The sequence below is a fragment of the Siniperca chuatsi genome, linkage group LG10, assembly GCF_020085105.1.
Source record: "Siniperca chuatsi isolate FFG_IHB_CAS linkage group LG10, ASM2008510v1, whole genome shotgun sequence".
Classification (NCBI taxonomy): domain Eukaryota; kingdom Metazoa; phylum Chordata; class Actinopteri; order Centrarchiformes; family Sinipercidae; genus Siniperca; species Siniperca chuatsi.
This window is the reverse complement of record NC_058051.1, coordinates 6173395-6195101: the sequence shown is the minus strand read 5'-3', so window position 1 is coordinate 6195101 and position 21707 is coordinate 6173395. Positions and strand designations below refer to the sequence as shown.

Below are 21707 nucleotides of genomic sequence, written 5' to 3'. Positions count from 1 at the left end.
ATTGAGTGACCTTACACTTAAGAGAACCATTTTAATACTGTACTTCACTATACTATACTACACATACTATACTATACTGTAATATACTACACATACCATACTACACATAGCCTACTATACTATACTACACATACTGCATTATACTTTACTATACTGTACTGTAATTACTATACTATACTACACTACACATACTGTACTATACTTTACTATACTATACTGTAATTACTATACTATACTGTACTATATAGTTGGGTATAGTACTGTATGACTCATAGCTTATATCGCCTCTTGCACATAAACTAGATCACCACAGAATCCCATTAAATCCCAGTCATTCCAAATGCATTGACTTTGATCTATTGTGAGTGTCTCTTGCTCTTCTCTCTCTATGCTTGTTACCCTTGCCACTTTAAAAATCCATGTATTAACCACACACCACTTAACAATGGTGTTTTCTGTTGCATTCTTAGCCACTGACAACATCTAGGCCTACTCAAATGATTCCAGTGTGCTTCCATGACCATGTCCTTGAGTGAAGCTGTTTCCTTGAGTGGCTGGCAGGCAACCGTCCTCATTCTGATGTACTGTCACCGGTCATCTGAGAGAAAGCATTTTTCTGGTCATATTGCCAATAGCAGGTGAACAAATTAAAAAGGCATATTATTGCTATACTATTAAATTTGCCACATTTTAGAATAATCTACATTATGAAAATATTAAGCATTCAGCTAATTAAAGTGAACAACAATAATAATCAGGGTTGTGGAGCCAGAATTGCTGAAAATAAATGTTACACTCACACCTACTGGCCAGTAGTTGTAGTAGCTCTGATTTTGGATCTTGTAGAGGATTTCAGTGGTTATTTCCTCTTCTCTGTATGAAGTACTAGTGCTAATCAGTGAAACCAGCAGCTGGAGTGTTTGGTTTAGCCTCCACATTGACACATACCTGCCCATTCCTGGCCTAAAGATGTAAAATAATGTAATTTTTCTCTAACAAAAACTTTCCAAAACGTTTCAGTCGTGAATAGACCCCTGCTCTGTTTTAAGCGTACGTGGAAGTTACGTCACTCAAAAGTTGCAAACAAATAATGCTTTCAAATACCGTCGAAAATATTATCAGTAAATTCTGAAAAACTCCAAAAGTTTTTTTATTTCGTTACATAGGAAGCTGCATTTTAGAAGCTGTACTATTCTTTGGTTGTAACAGCGATATATACAGCAGCTTTCCCAAAGTAAGTAAATCATATCACCAAAGGTGTTTCTAATGTACATTTCTCCCCTTTATTTTATCAATCCAGCACACAGTAGCTCTGTGCAGGTTGATATTTAACATTAAAACACCCACAAGAAAAGTTTTGGTTGCTTTGGTGGTTTGGGGGCATATTTAACATCCAACGCGTTGGTTTGAACCGCTTGAACATGTGTCAATGTCGTATTAAAGTGTAATTATCAGATGTCAGAGCTCAGGAGGAACACTTGAAGGCAACAAAAGTTCAGTCTACAGAGTTGAGACATCTATGGCCATGGAGGAAAAAAAGAACATTACGGAAACCAATTTTGCCCCAGGTACCACTTAGAAGTCGTTTATTATTTTCAGCATTAGTAAAGTAAGTTTTTACACTGACGACGTTAAAAAAGTTACCACTGAACCGTTAGCTAGTTAACCGCCTAAGCTAGTACGGCAACTATCAGCCAGCTGTTTTTAGCAGCTAACGTTAAGTGTTGTGTGTTGTTGAAATGCACTGGTTAAGTTGCACTGGCTTTATTTTAAGCTAAAGCTAAAAGGAATGTTGAACAATCATGTGGGTCACACACATTTTAGCAGCCTCTGTATGTTGAATTCAGGTCAGTTCATCAGCACAACGTTAGACTCAATGTAACCTAGTTTCGTGTTAGAACGAAACGTCAAACTAAACTACACTCGAAAATCGGCAAATTCGCAGAGATCGCATGGGTAAAATATCTTGTGGAACATTTAAGTCCGCATATCAATCATTGGGGTTTTGTAGTAAATTCGGCATTTAGCCTAGGTCATCCACCAAACAGCATTTGAAATAAAAATCAACATTCTTACACATTGTCTGTATACCCCTAACTACAAATACCATATATTTGAGGTTTTTACTTATGATTGATGTGTCGTTAATATGTTGTAATGTGGCACTTTGTATTTGTTTTATTCTATGATTTGTCTGAATCAAACTGCTACCTTTAAGTTAATAATTAAGCTTTGTCCGTTTATCACCTTAGACCCAGGGGGGACAGGAACAACACAAGATGCCCCACGTGACCCAAGCCCAGAGAAAATTATCAGCAGACAGCTGACTGAACAGGGCCGTTTTGCATATGCTGCGCTCTGTGGTGTCTCTCTGGGCCAGTTGTTTGCTGGACCTGAAAACAGGTAACAGAGCCATGAAGGATAGTGTCTTCATGACATTCTGTGTGTGTCCTTTCTAGTAATGTCAGTGTAGTCATTGTGTTAAGGAGTACAACTTGCTTCAGTTTTTTTCTGGAAATTCACCAAGGTCAAATTTAAGTGGATAAGAGAGGGATTCTTACCCAGTCTTTAAATCGTCTCAGACATCCAGAAATTTTCAAAGGTTTGATTTTGAATTTAGAAAAAAGTGAGCAGCAGTAGCCAGTTAGAACCTCCAAGAAATCACGAGGACTGGTCTTTTATTTATTTATTTTTCAACACAAATTCTCAAACTTTTCTGAAAGCTTTTTCTTCTTGCACTTGTGAATAACCATTTGTAATAATGACTTTTTAACTAAACTGTGAATAATAATGCTCTTAACTGAACTATTATTTGACTTGAGGAGATGAGCAGTTGCGTGTTTCTCAGAGTTTTCAGGGAGCAGTATCTACAGGGCTTGGTCCGCTGGCTGGACCTGGATGAGTCAGTGATGCCGGTTATGGGGGCTTTCCTGTCAGGCCTGGGCTTCGAGGGCTCCGACACCTTCCTCTCCACCCTACAGGCCGAAACACTACTTGCTGCTGGGGCCACCCCCATCATACAGGTCTTTGTCACTCTAATGGAGGATGCGATGCCATTAAACTGGAATGCACCCTGTGGGAAATTGGATTGTTGCAACAGCCGTTGTACTGTAAATTAGTGCAATAAAAAACATATTAGGTACAGATTTGTAAATTTAAATAACTACAGAATACTGAGTCAAAGATATATGCAGTATTAAAGAATAAGAATTACATTACAAAGAACTGGAGCAGCAATTCATTTATTGATTATAAAATCTACATAGAAGGTGTATCATAATCAATTATACTCAAGGTCATACATTATTTCAGTTTATTAAATATGTCCAGTGTGTTAAGTGTTATTTAATATAAAATTATTTTGTTGTTTGATAGGACTTTTTTCACAACTGGTCACGCTAACATAACAATTAAGCTCTTTGGTTTGTTTTTAATAACAGTAATTAGCTGTATTGTACTAATTTTGTGTCTGTATTTCTACGTAAACACCTATTATAACCAGCTTTCACTTTGTGTTACAGGATCTGGTGTCTTTTTCTGTCAAAGACGGTAAGAGTCCTTTGATGAATTAATGACTACCTACTTTAAGTTGGTGTAAATTCATATAAGCCTGTTACTTGATAACTTTCATGGTCTGTCATGTACTCAGGCCAGTATGATGCCAGAGCGAGGGTTCTCATCCGTCATGTCAGCTGTCTGCTACGAGTCTTTCCACAGCAGCTGGAGGAGTTTGAGGAAACACTGGGCGAGAGGCTGAGAGAAGCGGAAGCGGGAGAGGAGAGCGAGTAAGTTATGGTTGGATAGAAGGATCATGGAAGGATGTATGATAGATGAATCTGACTGAGTCTTTTACACAACTAATAACATGAAATTTCATTTAGGTGTTCAAAACCTTAAATCTCAGTCAGTTGCTAAATGACAATATGTACAGTCTTTTCTTTTTTGCCAAACCTTGTGTGTGTCAGACTGTTTTAAACAGCACAAACACTGTGCATGGCACTCACACTTGTATCCAAAATGATAGGATGAAGATAGTTGTGTGGCATAAACAAGCAGCTTATTGTTTTCAAGATGTCATCTTAAATGCACCAAAAAAGTCATTTGACATTTTTATTTTTTGAAGCCAATGAATATTTCAAGTAAAACAGATGATCTTTCTGACTCTGCTTTTATGAGAGAGGAGTCTTCCCGGCGGCTGAGGAGAGAAAGAGGGCGAAAGTTACGACGCTACCTCCTGATTGGACTAGCCACTGTGGGCGGAGGAACTGTGATTGGTGATTATTCCCGCTTGGTGTATTTTTCCTTCCGTAGAATTAACTTTTCTCTAAAATGCTTCACCTTACAGATATTGGCACTGACCTGCTTTTTTCTCTACTGACAGTACTCTTTGTGCCTTTGCCAGGTGTGACAGGTGGGCTGGCAGCCCCCTTGGTGGCAGCAGGGGCCAGTGCTGTGCTGGGGGCTGGAGGGGCTGCTGCTCTGGGCTCAGCCACTGGCATTGCAATCATGGCCTCCCTATTTGGAGCAGCAGGAGCTGGATTGACTGGTAAGAGCGTTGGATGACATATGATTGTGTGCGAAAGATGAAGTTATCATCTTTGGAATTTAGACTGAAATTGATAAATACACATTCATCATGTTTTTGTGGTGTTCCCTAATTTTTATATCTATAGCTTTTCTCATCTTCTATTTGATTTTTGCTCTTCTCTACCTTTATTTCATTTTCATACGTTGTCTGTCTAGGCTATAAGATGAATAAGTGTGTTGGGGCGATAGAGGAATTTGAATTCCTGCCACTGAGCTCCGGGAAGCATCTTCACCTGACCATCGCAGTGACAGGGTGGCTCTGCAGTGGTAAATACAGTAAGTATAGCTTCTACCGTCTCACTACAACCACTTACAATTTCCGCTGATTAGGTGTGGGCGATATGGTTAATCCTCTGTCATGGTATATGTAATTTTATATCGCAATATTGATATATATCATGTTATAGTCAATTTTCTGTAAAATGAAAATGATAAAATAACCAGATCAGACTGTCTGTTTTTGGCATAATATTTTGCATTCAGAGGTGTTAGATATCATGGCATGATAACAACTGAATGTAACCATACAACTACACTGGACATGTACAATGTGTGTGATGAAATCAGTGCAAATAATTTTATCTTCCATTAGCTGTCTTTACCATGACAGTTAAGCCTGCATAGAAGTATGAAGAATTGGAATAGGAGGAAAGGGATAAAGGGGGCAAAATTAAGTGTAAGCAATGAAAGGTGTTGAAATGTTTGTAAGGACTTGAATGAGCTAAAGTGTACAGACAAGGAGTTGAGGTGTCATTTAAGTTTCTTAGTTGGAATAAGGGTAAACCATCAGCTGAAGTGCTGTAGCTGCTGTTACTTTTTTGGCTTGTATTTTGAAAAGTTCTGCACATAATGTTCTAAAACTATACCAGTAGTGTCCACCTCAGTACCCCCTTCACATGCAATGGCTAAAAAACACTTCACTTACAAGTGCCGCTTAGTTGTTTCCTTACATAAAAACACAACTGCTGTCTTGCAGGTTCGTTCCAGGCCCCGTGGTGCAGCCTGGGCGAGTGCGGGGAACAGTACTGCCTGGTGTGGGAGTCACGTTTCCTCAGGGATCTGGGCTCAGCCATGGCTTCTCTGTTGGATGGGCTAGTCAGCATGGTGGCCCAGGAAGCGCTCAAGTACACAGTGCTCTCAGGTAGGAGGATGGTCATGCAGGAAGCACTTAGTCTATTCAGTGGATCTGTATTTGGAAACAGTTTGTGCTTGTAGTAGAATATTTTCTGTTCTGAACTTCACACTTGGGATGTGTGATATGAGAAGTAAAGTCTATGCTATTGTTGCATTGATTGCAGGTAATGAGTTGATTTCTGTTAAACAATTCCAACTATGTTATCTAGCTATTGTCCTTTTGTTGCATTGACCCTTGCTTGGTACGGCATTGATGTCTTTTACACTGTCCAGGCATCGTGGCGGCTCTGACGTGGCCGGCGTCTTTGCTGGCAGCAGCCAGCGTCATTGACAACCCCTGGTGTGTTTGTCTGAACCGCTCAGCTGAGGTGGGGAAACACCTGGCACAGGTTTTGAGAAGCAGACAGCAGGTATCATACTACCTCTTACCTCTGTTAAGACACACTTTACCGCAGTGTACCAGTATTGTGTCAGCTGTTGCTCTAGAAGGGTTAGTTTTTTATTAACTGCATTAGTTCAACTTCAACCATAATGTTTCTATTCTTTGTTCCTTTGATTGTACTCGTAGGATATTAGAACAAAACTTTAAATGAAATGCTATATTTATTAAAGGCAGAATAAGTAGGATTTTCCTAAAAAACAATGTATAGACTCATACAAAAATTTAACCTGAAATATTACCTTACTCTCAGAGAGAATAATTTGCCTATGTTCAGTCAACACTAGGAGGATGAAAGCTGCTTAAGAATTGTGCATCTCTTCTCTCTCTTTCTGTATTTGAAGGGGAAGCGGCCTGTCAGTCTCATAGGTTTCAGTCTTGGGGCCAGAGTTATCTACTACTGTCTGCAGGAGCTTGCCAATGACCAAGGTGAAATGAACACCTTTCTGTGGATGAACCATGTTTTGATTATGCAATGGAATTTGATTCACATCCCCATTTCTTTGCACTGACTGTCTACCAAAATGGTCAACTCAATTGGATTTGAAATATTCCTGGGTTGAAGTCATGGTTCTTTTAAAAGCCACACTTTTCCTCTTCTGTTCTACCAAGTCACTGGTTAAGCAGAGTAGAGTTGTTATGATGATGGCCCTAAATATTCAGCATTTAAATGTGGTTATACCACGTGAAATTGAACCGTGATTAACCTATTGCAGTTTCTCATTTTTCTTTCATTTTTCAGGTAGTGAAGGAGTAGTGGAGGATGTAGTCCTCTTGGGGGCCCCTGTGGACGGCTCTGAAAAGGCCTGGGAGAGAATGACCAGGGTAGTGGCTGGAAAAATAGTGAACGGCTACTGCAGGTAATCTAACAGACCTCTATCTAGCAGTATGCATGGAGTAAAATGTTTACATTTTTACAGTAAAAGTCTACGGTTGCTTTATAGCATGCTTTATATATAGTCACTGTTTATTTGAGGTCCAATGTTTTGGCTACAGTGGCTTCGGAAACTACTGTCTTGACAGCAGGAATTGTGATTTAAGTATTACATGAATAAATTACTTTCTCTAACTATCCACCTATCAGAGGGGACTGGCTCCTGGGGTTCTTGTATCGAAGTTCAGCTGCACAGCTGTCTGTTGCTGGGCTACAGCCAATCAACATCCAGGATCGGCGTATAATCAATGTGGATCTTTCCTCCGTGGTAAGTCAGAGCTTATATTTAAATTAGGCCCACTAAAATGTCCTTAATGAATAGTTTTTCAGGTACATATGAGCTGAATTTCATATCTGAAGGTTTTCACCTTTCAGGAAAAACCACATGCAGCAGTCACCACAAATTTACACTTTTCAAGCATAAAAATGTCACATTTGTTTGTTAGATCAGAGTCTGTAAAATAATATAAGGTGTCGTTGACTAATTGATGAGAGGGGAGACACAACTCACACAGTCCTACATGACACTACTGACAACATAAACTACACATTTCCTGCAGCTAATCTGCCATATTCATGTCTCTATTGGTTATAAAGGTTCACATGAATCATTCAGTCAGTAATGTTTTGTCTCTGATTAGATACCAATTGATTTAGAGGGTATCCATTAGCTAAGCTTTTTCAGTTTTTAGGTTTTGGAAACAGGCTGTCATCCACAATGGAAATAATCTTTGTTAAATCATTGGCTTATTAGTCATTGCTTACTGTGTCCCTTAATAAGTATTAATTGATATTTTTTTGGCCACTTGGGGGCAGCAGAACAAGCTGTAAACACAACACTGACATAAAACACCTTGTTTTTATGGCAAAAACAATGTTAGCAAATAGTTGCCTATTTACACATCCAGCAGAGACATAGCATTTATTTGGAGTTGTGTTTCTGGCCACCTGGCGATATGTTAGTCCAGTAGCACTTTGTGTAGCTCTGTTTTGGTCTTCACCAACTCCTGAGGGAAATATCTGGCTCTTTTCTTTAGCTGCTAAATGCTCCACTTTGTTTACCAGCTAGTCTCTAACTGTGTCTGCCCGCTGTTGGGTGCTGGGCAGGTAGTGTACAGTGGGTTTAGCAGTGCTTTTTCACTGTCAACAGTTGCCTGGTTGCTTCTGGAAACAACGTTAGTGAGAGTGGTGAAAATGAACCAAAACGGCAAAGTTGTGGGCTGTAAAACCAAAACAATGAGCTGGAAGATGCTAAAACACACTGTAGAGCCCGAACTGCAGAGCCTGGTGATTTTTTTTTCTGTAGTCATCATGATGAGCGACCCCTTTCACATAGTCAAATATAAAAATATTAATTAGTGCAGCTTTAAACAAAAACCCAGCTGGAGATTTTTTGAAGAAATTGTTATTTTTAGTAATTAATACAAAAACAGTTTCTAATAACTTTAAATAAAATGTTATGAGATATATTTTTGTGATATTAATAAATGCAGAATTGAATTAGCACTTTAAAAGACAGTTGTATTGTTTAAATACAATTAAAAGATAAGAAAAAAGTAAGGCCCCTGCTGGTCTGTTTCAGTTCACAGCAATGCCTTTCTGCCACCCTGTAAGTCAACATGATTTCACAAGAAACTTAACACGTAGTACTTATCATGGTAAGGTGTTTTGTTGAACCAGGTAAAGCATCAGAGGTTTCACATTTCACTAACTGAACATTTAAAAAAGAACAGTAAAAAGATACTTGACATGTCTGAAGCACCATACACACTATATATCTAGTCATGTAATGTGAGGAATAGGAAAATTTGCTATACAAAAAAAATATATACGAGAAGAACAGATTTGTACAAAGGATTAATGTTTTCTGTAAAAAGCTGAAATTATACACTGTAATTTACAAAGAAATATGTATCCTTTTTTAGTCAGAGACAGTAAAACTATGTTTCTGCTTCCCAGGTGAAAGGTCACTTGGACTACATGCGTCAGATGGACACCATCTTGGTGGCAGTAGGACTTCCCACCAAAGAAGTCCCAGGAGCCTTCTTTGCTCTTCCTCAGCCTGTAACAATTACAAAGGGAACAGTGGCTATCCCTGACCAAACCCCCAATGAGCGACAAGTGACTGAGAAACAAAACCAAGCTGAGGAGGCTGAAACTTGTACAGAAGAAAGTGGAAACGTGAAAGAGGTGGCAGAGACAGACGAGATGGGTGACGGTTGGGATATCCCTGATATTTCAGACCTGCTGGACTCATTAAATGATACAGAATCAGAGAGTCAAATCGGAGTCAGCAACAATTTACCACTTACTTCTGAGGAGAATGCCACTAATGACGACACAGCATCTGCTTTTACTGTGTGTGACGATGTAGAGGGGGCTGACAATGAACACATATCATGGAGCTGGGATGATACACGCTGGACTATAGAGCACACACACAAACAAAGGCAGCCAGACTTGTAAAGAGCATGTTACAGGACCAGCTGCTTCCCTGTAAAATCTCATCTTCTCAAGTTTTTTTCAGCATCAAAGCTTTGTTGGAGAAAATATTCATTCCATTCTCAACATACTAACATGCCAGAGACGGCTAGAGTCAGTGCACACATATGGCAGCCTCAAGTGAAAAGCCCCTGAATTAACTGCTTTGTTTTACCCCTAAATGTTTTTTAGACTAATGTATTAATTTATAACAATTTAGAAAATTGTAAATGAAGTAGATTTTTTACAAACTGTACATAGTGTCATCATTTATTTTCTAAACCCGCTGTGAGATCAAATACTTGTAAATATTACTTGTGTTTTTCAGGTTTTAGAGGATGCTACAAAATAGGTGATATCTCTGTTCCTCTCATGCTTCTCATTTTCATCACTTGGCTTGGTTGCTATGGATATTATCACAGTAATTTGATTTCCATATGGCCCGGGGGCAATTCAGTGAATGTGGCTTCTTCAAGGTCTTTCTTTTCTCTATTCCACCCATACCAATGTGAAGCGCTGCTTACTATAGAGTTTAGTTACATTGTATACTAGCACTGATAATTACAAATAGTCTTAACCCTGATTTTTGTTTTTGTTTTGGTAATGCACCTATATCAGTTTATTCAACCATATTTCATAATTGGAAAGAAACACACAATTTAAGATAGAACAAGGGTGGAGCTTACTGAATATGTGTCCATAGACATTTTTCTGTGCCCATAAAGAATTAATTTTAAATTTGATTCTTTTTTATTTCTCTTAGGCCTTAACCTCTTAACTCAAGGAATGTTTTATGAGTCTCGATACTTGCCTTGAATCACTTTTCCACCATAAACCCTGACATAATATATTAGCTGACTTTATTTCCGTAATTGCTATTCAGTCCAGGGTGTCCACCTGATTGGGCAGAAGCAGAGGCAACTCGATGCCAGCGTGCTCGGCATCCAGCAGGTTGACAGCATCGGTGGCAGTAGCAGGGGGGTGGGTGGGGTCAGAGGCCAGGGGAGAGGGAGGGTTGCTGGCGATGTTAGGCTCTCCTGAGTTGCGGAGAGAGAGGGAGAGTGCTGGTGAGGGTCTTCTGGTTGACCGTGAGGAACAGCAGGGCAAGAGCTTCCCCAGAGCTCGCTTGAAGTCTCTCATGAACAGTGGGTAGATGATGGGGTTCATTGTGCTGTTGCAGTAGCCCAGCCAGGTGATGGCGTCGAAGAGGGCAAGGGGGATGCACTCACACACTGCCTGAATGAAAACGGTGAAAAGTATTGCAGGCATTAAGGCATCAGAAGTTCATTTATGGTAAAATGTGGAATTAATCAAAAAATAAATGAGGAAAAAATAAAAACAGAAAATAGATAAAGAAATAAATACAGAAAATTATAATCTTAAAGGCACCCTAAAGAGTTTTTGACCCAAAGTAGCGCTATGGATCAGTATTTTTACGAGAGGGTATCATGCATGTGCACAAGCAGGTGGCCAAAGCATTCCTGCTGCTGGTTATAGACTGTTATGCTGATTGGCGAAGACAGTAAAGTAGAACACTGCAAACTAGGAAACAGATGTAAACAATGCACAAATTAAACGATTCAAAATATCTGCTTTGCAAAAAAAGGAAATGCATTCAACACATTTGTTAGACCTCAAGGATACACACAATGTAAATATCACTTTGTTTAAAATAAATCACGCCTTTAAGGTACAAAAAATAAAATAAAATGTGTGTGTGTGTGTGTATATATATATAAATATATATATATGTACACAGTGTATATATATACAGAGAGAGAGATAAATAAAGAAATAAATCAGAAAAATCTAATTATTTATTTATTGTCCATTAATGTATTTATCCTTTTTGCAAAATGTATTTATTCTAAATTTACAGTGCACATTTATTTATTTAAAACAGGTTAATTTACGGTAAAACTTGGAAATAAAAAAATACTGAAATACATCTGAAAATAAATAAATACAGAAAGAAATAGACAAAGAACTACATTTTCTAAGTTTATTTATTGCCCATCAATTTATTTATGCTTTTTGGCAACATTTATTTATTTTTAGCTAATTGTGCAATTTTTTTTATTTAGAATTAATTGCACACATTTATTTATTTATATGTTTAGTTTCTGATTCATTTTTTTATTTATTTACTCTCCCTGTGCCGTTTGGGCCCCATTAGATTTGAAGTAGCTGAGTTGTGTAATAATCAAAAAAAAAAAAGGAGATCACATAGGCTGTCCATCATTCTTTTTCTTATGGAACATCTAATTTTCCCTGAATAGAACTTGCAAATACATTTGCATCTGACTGTTAAAAACACTGATCTTGAATATAACCACTAGGTTTAGAGAAGGACAGTGAAGGAGGAGACAGCTGTTAGAGGAGAGCTTCCAATACTATCAAGATGAGACAGGGAGGCGGTGGGAATAGGACAGAAAGGAGGGGTGCGTTTCACACACCACATTGAGTGCGAAAAGGAAGGAGAGCGCAGACACAGTCAAGTCTCTGTGCTCTATGTTATGCAGGGGAGAAGCAAGAGGGCACAGATGGGAAATCGAAATGACTGGATCATTGAAAGCTTGAAAAACATGAGTGTCATTACCAATTTAGATTAAGCTGTTTTTTGACATTCATTTACTCTTGCCGAGGTTTTTCATGGCTTCCAATGTTTGTTCGCTGAGTAATGAGTGTGTGTGCTCAGTCTAATCAAATCAAAATCAACAACTTAAAAAGAATACCAATTATAAATGGTACTCTGGTGTGTTATTTTCTAGGTTTTGGAATGAGTCAGCCACACAAAGCTGAAATGCCAATCTATTTCCTCGTTGGATAGCTTGGCAAGGCTGTGACGCCAAGGCTGGCCAATACAAAAATAGATTGGTATCCAAGTGTTTTTTTTCTCCTTTCTTCTTTCTTTCTTTTGCATTTATTTCACACTGTTTTAGTGCCCTCCACACGTAAATTTGTGAGAAAACTGACCAAAAAAAAAACAACCTTTGAGTCTTTTATATAGATATATGAAATAGGAGAGCTATTCCAAAAACAACTACAGACTTTTTAAATGGTGAGGGAAAGTGTTGCAAATTTTTATAGTGAAGAAAGAACGCTCGCATGTGAATATAGGTGAAGGCAACCTGGATATATTGAAGCTATTCACCCCTTCCAGCTCATCTGAACATGTATCTAACATCCAAGATTTGTTTTCTGAAATGTCATGTTACCTGTATTTTCATTGACTACATTTCTGTGTCCTATCTATGGTAGAGTCAGTGTCTGGTCCCTACTGACCTGAGCCATGTTGGTGATGAAAAAGGGTAGCCAAGCGCTGAAGAAGAGTCCCAGGAGGACTCCCAGTGTCAGACTGGCCTTCAGTGCCCTCCGACCCTGCCTGTGAGCCAGACGACGCTCACTGTTCACTGACGGCTGTGGACAGTAGAGAACAATAGAAATATAGAACACAAGTATAAAATAGTTCATCCTAGAATTGTAGATGCAATGTAAATCTCCCTTGCCTACATTGGTATTTTGAAAAAGCTGCTCTGGGTACCTCTTTACGGCCTCTTTGACAAGCAAATTACTTTATTTTAATTAACTTTTAGTTCCTTTATGCATTTAATTAGTGGTTTGCTTGAAGCTGTCCAGTTTTTATCAAGTTAATGAATGAAATTAAAGCAGTTGTTCCTCATTTTGGGAAATACACTCATTTGCTTTCTTGCTTCGAGTTAGATGAGAAGATCGACACCACTCTCATCTTTGTACTCTAAATATAAAGCTATAAGCAAGCAGCCAGTTAGCTTAACACAGAGACTGGAAATAGAGAAACAGCTAGCCTGGCTCTGTCAAGATAAAAACAAAATCCACCTACCAGCACCTCAAAAGCTTACTGATGAACACATTATACCATATTTGTTTAATATATAAGTTTTACGGGGAGTTATGTGCTATGTCCATTTTCTTGGATGTGAACCCAAACTTTATGTTTTTAGATTTCTATTTGTGTACTGATTTAACAAACAAGATAAAATATGTTTATTAGTTAGGTGTAGAGGCGGTAGTAGGCAAATTTCTTTGCTTTTGGACAGAGCCGTTTCCCCCTGCTTCCAGTCTATGCTAAGCTAATCATCTGCTGGCTGTAGCTCCATAGCTAACACACAGACATAGCAGCGGTATCGATCTTCTCATCTAATTCTCAGCAAGAAAGCACATTTCCCAGAATTCCCAAAACTATTCCTTTACAATTTTGATCAAATGCAAATATTTAATGTCTTGATTATTTTTCTTTTTCTTTTTCAACACCTTAAACTTCATTGACCAGCGGGCCAGTCATTACAAACTCATGCTGTGCAGCCGAACATTGTTGAAAGCCACAGAATTTCATATTAAATTTTAGTGGAGATCATAAAATTCCCAAATAAACCAAATATGTCAGGCTTAATTTTGGGGAAATGAGTATAAAATGATGCACAGTACATCTAGAATGTTTCCATTTGATATAATGGTGCAGCCATAAAAGGTTTGAATATTCCACTTAATGTCAGTGTCGCTTAGCTTCAATGAAGAGTTGGAACAAGCTGATACGGATTATTTCTGATTAAGAATGAGAGGATTTTAAAGCTACTTAATGGGAATAAAACTAAATGTTATGGGGTTACAATTCATTCTGATTTTTTGAGAATTAATTTAGAACTGACTGTTCTGGTGTGTGTGTGTGTGTGTGTGTGTGGTTTTACTGCAGGAAAATGTGACAGACTATGTGTCTGTGATCCTCACAAACGGGGGTAGCACATCTGACGCACTGGCTGTACTTTTCTCTCCAAGATTTCTGGGCAGGTTTTACACATCCCTCTCTACTTTTCTTTTATACATTCTTGGGTTAAAATGGCTGAAGAGCAAAACATTTTTCAGCTCTACATCATATACTAGCTGCAGCGTTATTTCTCTCCTGATTCTTTTGACAGCCTGATAATGATGAATAAAGTTTTAAATTCAAGAATTACTTTATCTCCCTGTCCTTGCAGACAGCCAGTAAACAATACGAGCACACATTTGTGCAGCATTCCTTTCATTGGTTTATATCCTTGCTCTCCAGAGGTGGAAGAGGTATTCAGATCCTTAAGTAAAAGTACTAATACCACACTGTGAAAATACTCCACTACAAGTAAAAGTCCTGCATTAAAAAATAACTCAAGTATGTAGGTATTATCAGCACAATTTACTAGTATCAAGAGTAAAAGTACTCATTATGCAGTAAAATAGTCCCTCTCAGTGTTTTACTATTATATATTAGGTTTTTGGATTAATATTACTGCTGCATTAATGTGCATGTTGTATTTTACTGCTGTAAATGTTTAAGGTTGTGCAAATTTGAACTGCTTTATATACTGTTGGGTAGCTTTAGCTACAGCAATGCATCATATTCTATAAGATCATCATATATTTGTAGCATCGCTGTCCTGTAAGAACCACATATCTCTAAAAAGTCAACTTTTCACAAGTTAAGAAAAACAGCCCCGTTTTCATCTTTTTGATAATGCATTTTACAGCTAATCCAAGGTTGTTGTTTTTTAAGAGTTTATTTTGCTTAAGAAGTAGGAGAATTTTCTCAACCCACAAAGGAACACTTAATCCTTCAGTTTATCAGAAAAATTCAACTCTAGTAAACTACAACTACCTCAAATTTGTAATTTCATGTTCATGTTCAATGGTATCCACTACATTTTAGCATCAGTCTTTAACATCATCACTTTATTACTAAATAGCTTCATTGGAAAGGCTGTAAACCTCCACACCGGTCCTTTTCATTAGGACAGGCACATCCTACTGCAGTGCCACGACACAAGTATCCAAACACTTTCAGACCTGCACATTTAAATGGTGCACTTGATCTCCAAAATTTTATATTAGTTTATTGGTAGACAAAAATGTCTCTGCGATGTTGAGCACAAAGTAGTTTGCAATAAACACCAAAACTGTTTGGGCCAAGTCAGTCATATTTTCAGATATACTTCCAAACTATGTAAACTCCAAGGTCAGTCAAGTGGGTCTAAACTCAGAATTTAGGTCTCGGAAAGTGAAATAATGCAAATCTGGCTGTCAAAAAAGCAGCTTTCAAACAGCGTTCTTCAAGTTGTTGGGTTTTTTTTTTTACATTTGAAGCACACAATGGCCTATAATCATAAAAATAACATCTGCAGGTTTGTAATTGCTGCACTTGGATGATATTGAACTTAGGAGTGGATTTCAACAGTATAAATGGCATTTTAAGGGAATGGCATGAGATGTAGGTATGAACAGTATTATGTAAAACCTTAGAAATGTCGAGCAAAAGACAAGTTTGAGAACTCTTACAACAGATGGACAACTATAATTTGGTTATTATCTTTGTGCTACCTTATCCACTCACAGAATCAACCTTTTCAACTCCTACTCTCATTACGGTCTGCTCTACTTAAAAGCCAGTCTACTATTTAAGTATCACTGCTCATTTTTATCAGACATTTCAGTTTAGCTTTCACATAGAAATTGTTCAGTGTTTTATTCAATGTCTTGGTCAGCACTGTTACTGTTTGGTCTCTGTTCCTTACCGGTACATTTTGTGACACAGGAGGCTCCTGGTGACTGCAGTCATCTCCGTCCTGCTGAGCTTGTCCTGCTGCAACCCCAGGTGAAGGAGGCCTTGAAGGTTCCCCGAGAGAGGGATGTGGGTGTGGTGGGTGGCTCAGTGCTGCGACCCTCTTTGCCTGCCTCCTCGCTGCCAGAAGGATCCGACAGTAGGTGAAACAAATGGCGCTGGAGGGCAAAAAGAATGTGAGTACAGATGCCACCAGGGCAAAGGGCAGGGTGACCCGCAGGCGGCACTGGAAGGAAAGGCCTCCTGATGGTGACAACTGAAAATAGGATGCTGGGTACAATGTGTCAGAGTAAGAGCTGGTGTTGCTACTGCTGAACCCGGGAACCGATGACTGTCCACTCCCGTGGCCTAAGCTGTGCCATTTCATCTCAATGGGCAGGAAGGAGGTCAATGCTGCCAACCCCCAAGCTGCTCCTACAAGGAGCAACGCCCGAGGTGGGGTCATCCTCTGCTTGTAGCGCAGCGGTGAGATGATGAAGAGGTAACGGTCCAGGCTGATCACACACAGGTTGAGGATGGACGCACTGCAGCACATGACGTCAAAGCAAAGCCAAATCGGGCAAAAGGCAGGCCACAGCACCCAAGCCCCACACAGCACATTGAGCATGGCTGGGGGCATGACCACCAGTGCCACCATTAGGTCAGACAGGAACAGAGACACCAGGAAGCAGTTTGAGGTGCAACGCAAAGAGCGATGGGCAAACACCAAAGCAATAAGCAACATGTTGCCACAGACTGTCATGAGAATGATGACAGTCAGCATGAAGGCCAACAACCACGGGCCGCTGCCAGTGATGTTCCAAGCACTAGTGGTGGGAGAGCTGCTGTTGTAGCTCCCTACGGAACTAGACAAGTGAGTGTCAGCCATGGTTGGGGTTGGCAACAATCAATGAACCAGCTCGTGAAGGTTCCTCTTCAGACACTACTAAATGTCACAGACCTTAACCAGTTCTCCTTTGCAGCCAAAGCTCTCACTTTAGGGACATTGTTGAATAAAAAGAAGCCACTGAGGTCTTGTGTTGAGAAGCCATCCAACCCTTTCCCTGTCCAGGTTAAATGGAGGACTGTTCTCCATGGGTAAATATCTCCACCTCCCTGTGGCAGGAATACATCCAGGTGCCCTGGGCTTCCTTCCACTGCCACCAGAATAGTGATCAAAATCACCGACAGTTTCACTCATCTCTCCATCCTGGCCAGCATGTCCCTGCCTAATCCACAGCTAAGAGCCAGAATGAGCCATTCGATGGCTGGCAGAGGGTTTCGAAGCAGCATGTCACAATGATGACAGTCACTGGAGGAGGGCACACAGAGAGATAAGCTCGACTAGACATACGAGAGCTGTGCCGGTGAGAGGAACTACCGAAGATGAAGAGAACAAGGACCAATTCTCAAAATTATACCTCACCTCACAGAAGTGGAATTGTACAGCTTCCGAAAGTCCTTTGCTGAGCTGGAGCTCGGCTGCCTTTCATAAGTCCTTTTATTCTGAGAAACAGCATAGGAGAGCAGAAACCAACACAAAATTGTGCAGCAGTCATTAGTAAGCAAGGCTCTGTTCATAAGTGCTCTACAGGTATCATGGTCCTTGTAACGCTGCCTTTATATCCCTCGCTCCTGTTAATCCCTGTCGGCCACTCCAGCACACATCCCAGCCAGAGCGCACAGCTTCTGAGAAGGAGCGTGTCAAAGCATTAAGCTGTTAATACATAACCATGCACAATCACAGCCAAGAAATGCTAATTCTACATCATAGGAATCGGTGTGGGTGTTCGTTTTCCATGTTTGGTCATGTTTTTTTTTCTAACTACTGAGGTACAACTATCATAGCATTTTTGTAAGGCATTATAAAGATTTGATGTGACTGCTTTTTCTTCAGTTATTTGCAAAAGGATTGTGCATTCTACCTGCTTTTTGTTTTCATGGAATGTGTACAATTTATAGACATGGTGAGTGTCAGACTTATTAAAGGAGTCATCTTTCATGTTTTTCTTTTTTAGAGCAGTAGTAGCAAGGTCCAGTCTATGAAAAAATAACTAACCCTCTCTGACATTTTCATGTTTTAATGATTAAAAAGACTGAATCACACTGGATATCATTTAGCTTTTGTACACTACAGTCCATGCTTGGAAATGTTCTTGTATCCTTCCCAATTCAATAACCTTGTCTCAGATTTGTTTCATCCTTTTCTGAATTAATGATTTGGTTTTTGGCAACTGCTGGCCACTCCAGATACATGTGTATTTCATCTCAAATCACCTCAAATAACTTATACTCCATATAATTTACGTGACTTCTGAACCAATTGGCTGCACCAGTCATAATTTCTTTTTTTTTCACATTCAGAATGAGAAATACTTTATTGATCCCCGAGGGGAAACTCTTTCGTTACAGCCGCTCACTATTCATGGGGTAAAGTCCTGTGCACTCCAGCATTTAAATAGCCTTGTCAAATACTAAACATAATATTCAAAGCTCTCAATTTTCATGCCCCCTCAAAACTGACTAATCTCCATCACTACACCCCTGTCATCTGCCACATCAGATCAGCTGCTGCCAACCTTCTGACCTCCTCTCACCCACACCAAGCCCACCACCTTATGGGACAGCGTTTGCATTGCTGCCCCCACCTTCCTCCACGACACATTTCAGAAAATCCCTCCCACTTACATTCAGAAATAAACTGAAAACCTACCTTTTCAAAGCTGCATTAACACTTGACTACTATTACTCCTTCAAGTACCACCATTACTGCTTGGAGTAAGTATAATCTAGCTGTTATAATTCATTATGTTACTCTTGTTTTTTGTATTACTTACCGGTAGTTCAATGTGATTTTAAAAGGTTTTCATTCATTATAAAGCATCTGAGGAAAAATGAATCACCAGGGCATCATTTTTGTTCTCATGATTATTTTATTAAATAAACACAGACTGTCCTGATCAGGCACATACAAATGATACAGAGTCATACTAGGGATGGATCGTTCAACAGTGAGACAGGGATCTAACTGTAGAACAGTGCAAATGCTGACTCTCCCACAGACAAAACAAAACAAAAAGAACAAATTCAAAAAAATAAAAACGACAGTCCCTCGATGACTTGCAGCTATTACTCCTGTTAAAGAAAACTGAAATCAGTTTAATAAATCTTGATTTACATAAACAAAGACACAGGGCTGTTATTCTGAGTTAGAGATATGAAATCATTTCTGTAAGTGGTTTCCATATGTGTTTTTATTGCACTAACAAACCTTTTCGCTTCTGTGCCGCAAATAATGTGACCTCAGGTCATTCTGACAGTTGGCATATGCCATGCCAAGTCCCGCTCCTGAGCCGAATGAGATGGGCCAGGTGTGCCCTACAAATGAAACAGGTACTTTATCTCTTACACAGAGAAGCACTTCACGGTGTTATTAAAAACATACAAGAGATGGCATGTGAAATCCTCTTCACACTCTTGTTTGTAATGCCTTGTCTGTTTTTCTTTCCTGTACTTAACTTTAATATTCATATGCTTTTGAGGATGAGTGTTGTTAGTGCTCTTCTCACTACAAAAGCACTAAATACTCTCTAAATTCACATCGAATATTGTGTTCAGTTAGATAAAAGTCTGTTGATTGACAAAAAACACTCAAAAGACTGTTGCTACGTAAAAGAAAGTGTTTCGCTGCTAACAGTAGCAGACAACTACTTGTACGTGCTGCAGTAGCTACAGAACATCACTCTTAGCTCTGCTCCTCTTGTCAAGGACCTCCGAGCTAAATTAAAGGTTCAAGATGCAGTACAGCAACAATGCATTGAAACTACTTACGTTTGAAGAACAGAACAGAAAACACGATTCCTAACCCCAGCCCAGTACCTGAAAAAAAGGGGGAAATAAAAACATTGACACAGTATGACATGGATGGCAATGTACCTTTAATTGTTTCATTTATATAGCTATTGCTTCATCTTTATTGATTTATTGTGTGCATATGCTGTCTCAGACTTATGTACATTTACATTATGTACTGTATATTTTTCATGTAGCCATAGCACAAGCTTTGTTGTTTTGTAATGCACTAATTTCTAATACATATGACAATAAACTTGAAACTCTAAATTTGAACTTGTAGATTACTCTCATTCATACAGTAGGGTGGTGGGAAGTACACTAACATTTGTTCCCATTTTTTTCTCTGAAACTAGTTAATAATGTGGTGTAATTTCCTCTCACTGTTTCAAAGAACACCTGTAATCTTTATACACAGCCTCCTTAAAACAAAGTGGGCCAGGTGCCTCACTCCAGTGGCTGATGCTGTGTCAATGACATCGCACCAAACTCCATTAAAAGATCTGACAATTTTATGGTACATTGCTTATTAGCAGTAACGCTACGTACATGATATTACAGGATCCACTGGTCTATAATACCAGTGAATCATCGAGCAATACCTTATTTCAATAAATAAACTCAACTTTACCCTGCTCCCTGCCGCCATTTTTATCTAGCTAACGTTATATTATGTTAGTTCTGGAAAATTGTGGAGTTGTAAGCCAAGACAATGGAGAGTTTACATGATATTGAAATAAATGTTTGTTGTTTTTTTGTATCTCTGGCGAATTCTGGAGTGGACAATACTGTCTCGTAAAACATCTTAATTAATGTCCTAACAAAGGTGTACGTATCGATAAGCAAGAACGCGTCAAAGTAATATTTTCTGAATGGCGTTTCCACTTAGGTTATTTCCAACAACAAAATCTAAGGGAAACGCAAATATTTATGAGTAGCGTTAGGGCAAGACTACCGAGGGTGCATTCTTTAACTGCAGAATTGTCCCCAATATAATTTTACCTATCAGAATAAATAAGTCAGATATCTGACTGGTCATTCAGATGTCCTTTACAAGCCCTTTCTGGCTAAAGTTAGCTAGTTAGCCTCTCGCCCAGTCAATGACAGCTGTGGACTACAATACAAACTGCTGCTTATTTTATCCTTGTTCGGGGACATTACAATGTCGTTACACGCGGAAAACGTTGGGATATTTACCAAGTTTAATGGCACCGTCTGCCAGGCATCGGTCCCACTTTTTCCCCAGCTCCTTCTCAGACATGCTGAACATTAGCTTGTGTCAGGCTAGAAGTGTCAAATGCAGCTCCGGTGCTGCTGTCAGGTCCTGTCGGAAATGTACAATTATCTGATTTGAACGTAGAGGAACAACCAAGTGTCAAAGAACAGAGGGTTTTAGGCCGACAGAGTTTAACATGTTACTTTATCACTTCTATGTTGTCTACAACATAGACAGTACAGTATCTGTGGAAAAAAACGCCTAAACTGGCGAAAGTTCCGTTTATAGCTGTTCACATGAACGCAGCATTATGCGATACCCAAAGCGGATTAATGTCGCCATCCTGCGGTAAACAATAGAATAGTATGCTATGGCAGAAAAAAAAAAAAACATTCAGACAGACATACAATTTTTTAATTGAAAATTTATTTCAAAGTCTCTGAATGAAATTTCACTT

General features: G+C 39.1%; 3 protein-coding genes across 3 annotated transcripts; 1 reads left to right on the top strand and 2 right to left on the bottom strand.

Annotated features, from left to right (window-relative positions):
- The first annotated feature begins 1480 nt into the window (after positions 1 to 1480).
- On the top strand, positions 1481 to 10425 carry tmco4 (transmembrane and coiled-coil domains 4). The gene is made up of 14 exons (XM_044211208.1): positions 1481 to 1568; positions 2253 to 2403; positions 2849 to 3023; positions 3522 to 3549; positions 3650 to 3785; positions 4177 to 4274; positions 4403 to 4546; positions 4744 to 4863; positions 5564 to 5728; positions 5995 to 6131; positions 6505 to 6589; positions 6903 to 7020; positions 7245 to 7362; positions 9054 to 10425. Exons 1-14 carry the CDS (start codon positions 1520 to 1522, stop codon positions 9558 to 9560), a joined length of 2031 nt encoding a protein of 676 aa, XP_044067143.1. The 5' UTR covers positions 1481 to 1519; the 3' UTR covers positions 9561 to 10425.
- On the bottom strand, positions 10112 to 17735 carry htr6 (5-hydroxytryptamine (serotonin) receptor 6). Its single transcript, XM_044211209.1, has 3 exons — positions 16157 to 17735; positions 12861 to 12995; positions 10112 to 10811 (listed from the first exon to the last, which is right to left on the bottom strand). The coding sequence occupies exons 1-3, from the start codon at positions 17069 to 17071 to the stop codon at positions 10455 to 10457; spliced, it is 1407 nt and encodes a 468-aa protein (XP_044067144.1). The 5' UTR covers positions 17072 to 17735; the 3' UTR covers positions 10112 to 10454.
- A 1360-nt stretch (positions 17736 to 19095) lies between these two features.
- On the bottom strand, positions 19096 to 21474 carry micos10 (mitochondrial contact site and cristae organizing system subunit 10). The gene is made up of 4 exons (XM_044211207.1): positions 21232 to 21474; positions 20014 to 20061; positions 19454 to 19560; positions 19096 to 19317 (listed from the first exon to the last, which is right to left on the bottom strand). Exons 1-4 carry the CDS (start codon positions 21302 to 21304, stop codon positions 19312 to 19314), a joined length of 234 nt encoding a protein of 77 aa, XP_044067142.1. The 5' UTR covers positions 21305 to 21474; the 3' UTR covers positions 19096 to 19311.
- Positions 21475 to 21707: the final 233 nt, after the last annotated feature.

Excerpts from the sequence above, each read along its gene's own strand:
- tmco4 (XM_044211208.1), top strand. The coding sequence starts at position 1,520 with ATGGCCATGGAGGAAAAAAAGAACATTACGGAAACCAATTTTGCCCCA. Across the intron at positions 1,569-2,252 it reads GGAAACCAATTTTGCCCCAG|ACCCAGGGGGGACAGGAACA; the intron begins GTACCACTTAGA and ends TTATCACCTTAG. Across the intron at positions 7,363-9,053 it reads ATGTGGATCTTTCCTCCGTG|GTGAAAGGTCACTTGGACTA; the intron begins GTAAGTCAGAGC and ends TCTGCTTCCCAG.
- htr6 (XM_044211209.1), bottom strand. The coding sequence starts at position 17,071 with ATGGCTGACACTCACTTGTCTAGTTCCGTAGGGAGCTACAACAGCAGC. Across the intron at positions 12,996-16,156 it reads CTGTGTCACAAAATGTACCG|CCGTCAGTGAACAGTGAGCG; the intron begins GTAAGGAACAGA and ends TACTGTCCACAG. Across the intron at positions 10,812-12,860 it reads TCATCACCAACATGGCTCAG|GCAGTGTGTGAGTGCATCCC; the intron begins GTCAGTAGGGAC and ends GTTTTCATTCAG.
- micos10 (XM_044211207.1), bottom strand. The coding sequence starts at position 21,304 with ATGTTCAGCATGTCTGAGAAGGAGCTGGGGAAAAAGTGGGACCGATGC. Across the intron at positions 20,062-21,231 it reads AGACGGTGCCATTAAACTTG|GTACTGGGCTGGGGTTAGGA; the intron begins GTAAATATCCCA and ends CCTTTTTTTCAG. Across the intron at positions 19,561-20,013 it reads TTCTGTTCTGTTCTTCAAAC|GGCACACCTGGCCCATCTCA; the intron begins GTAAGTAGTTTC and ends TTTCATTTGTAG.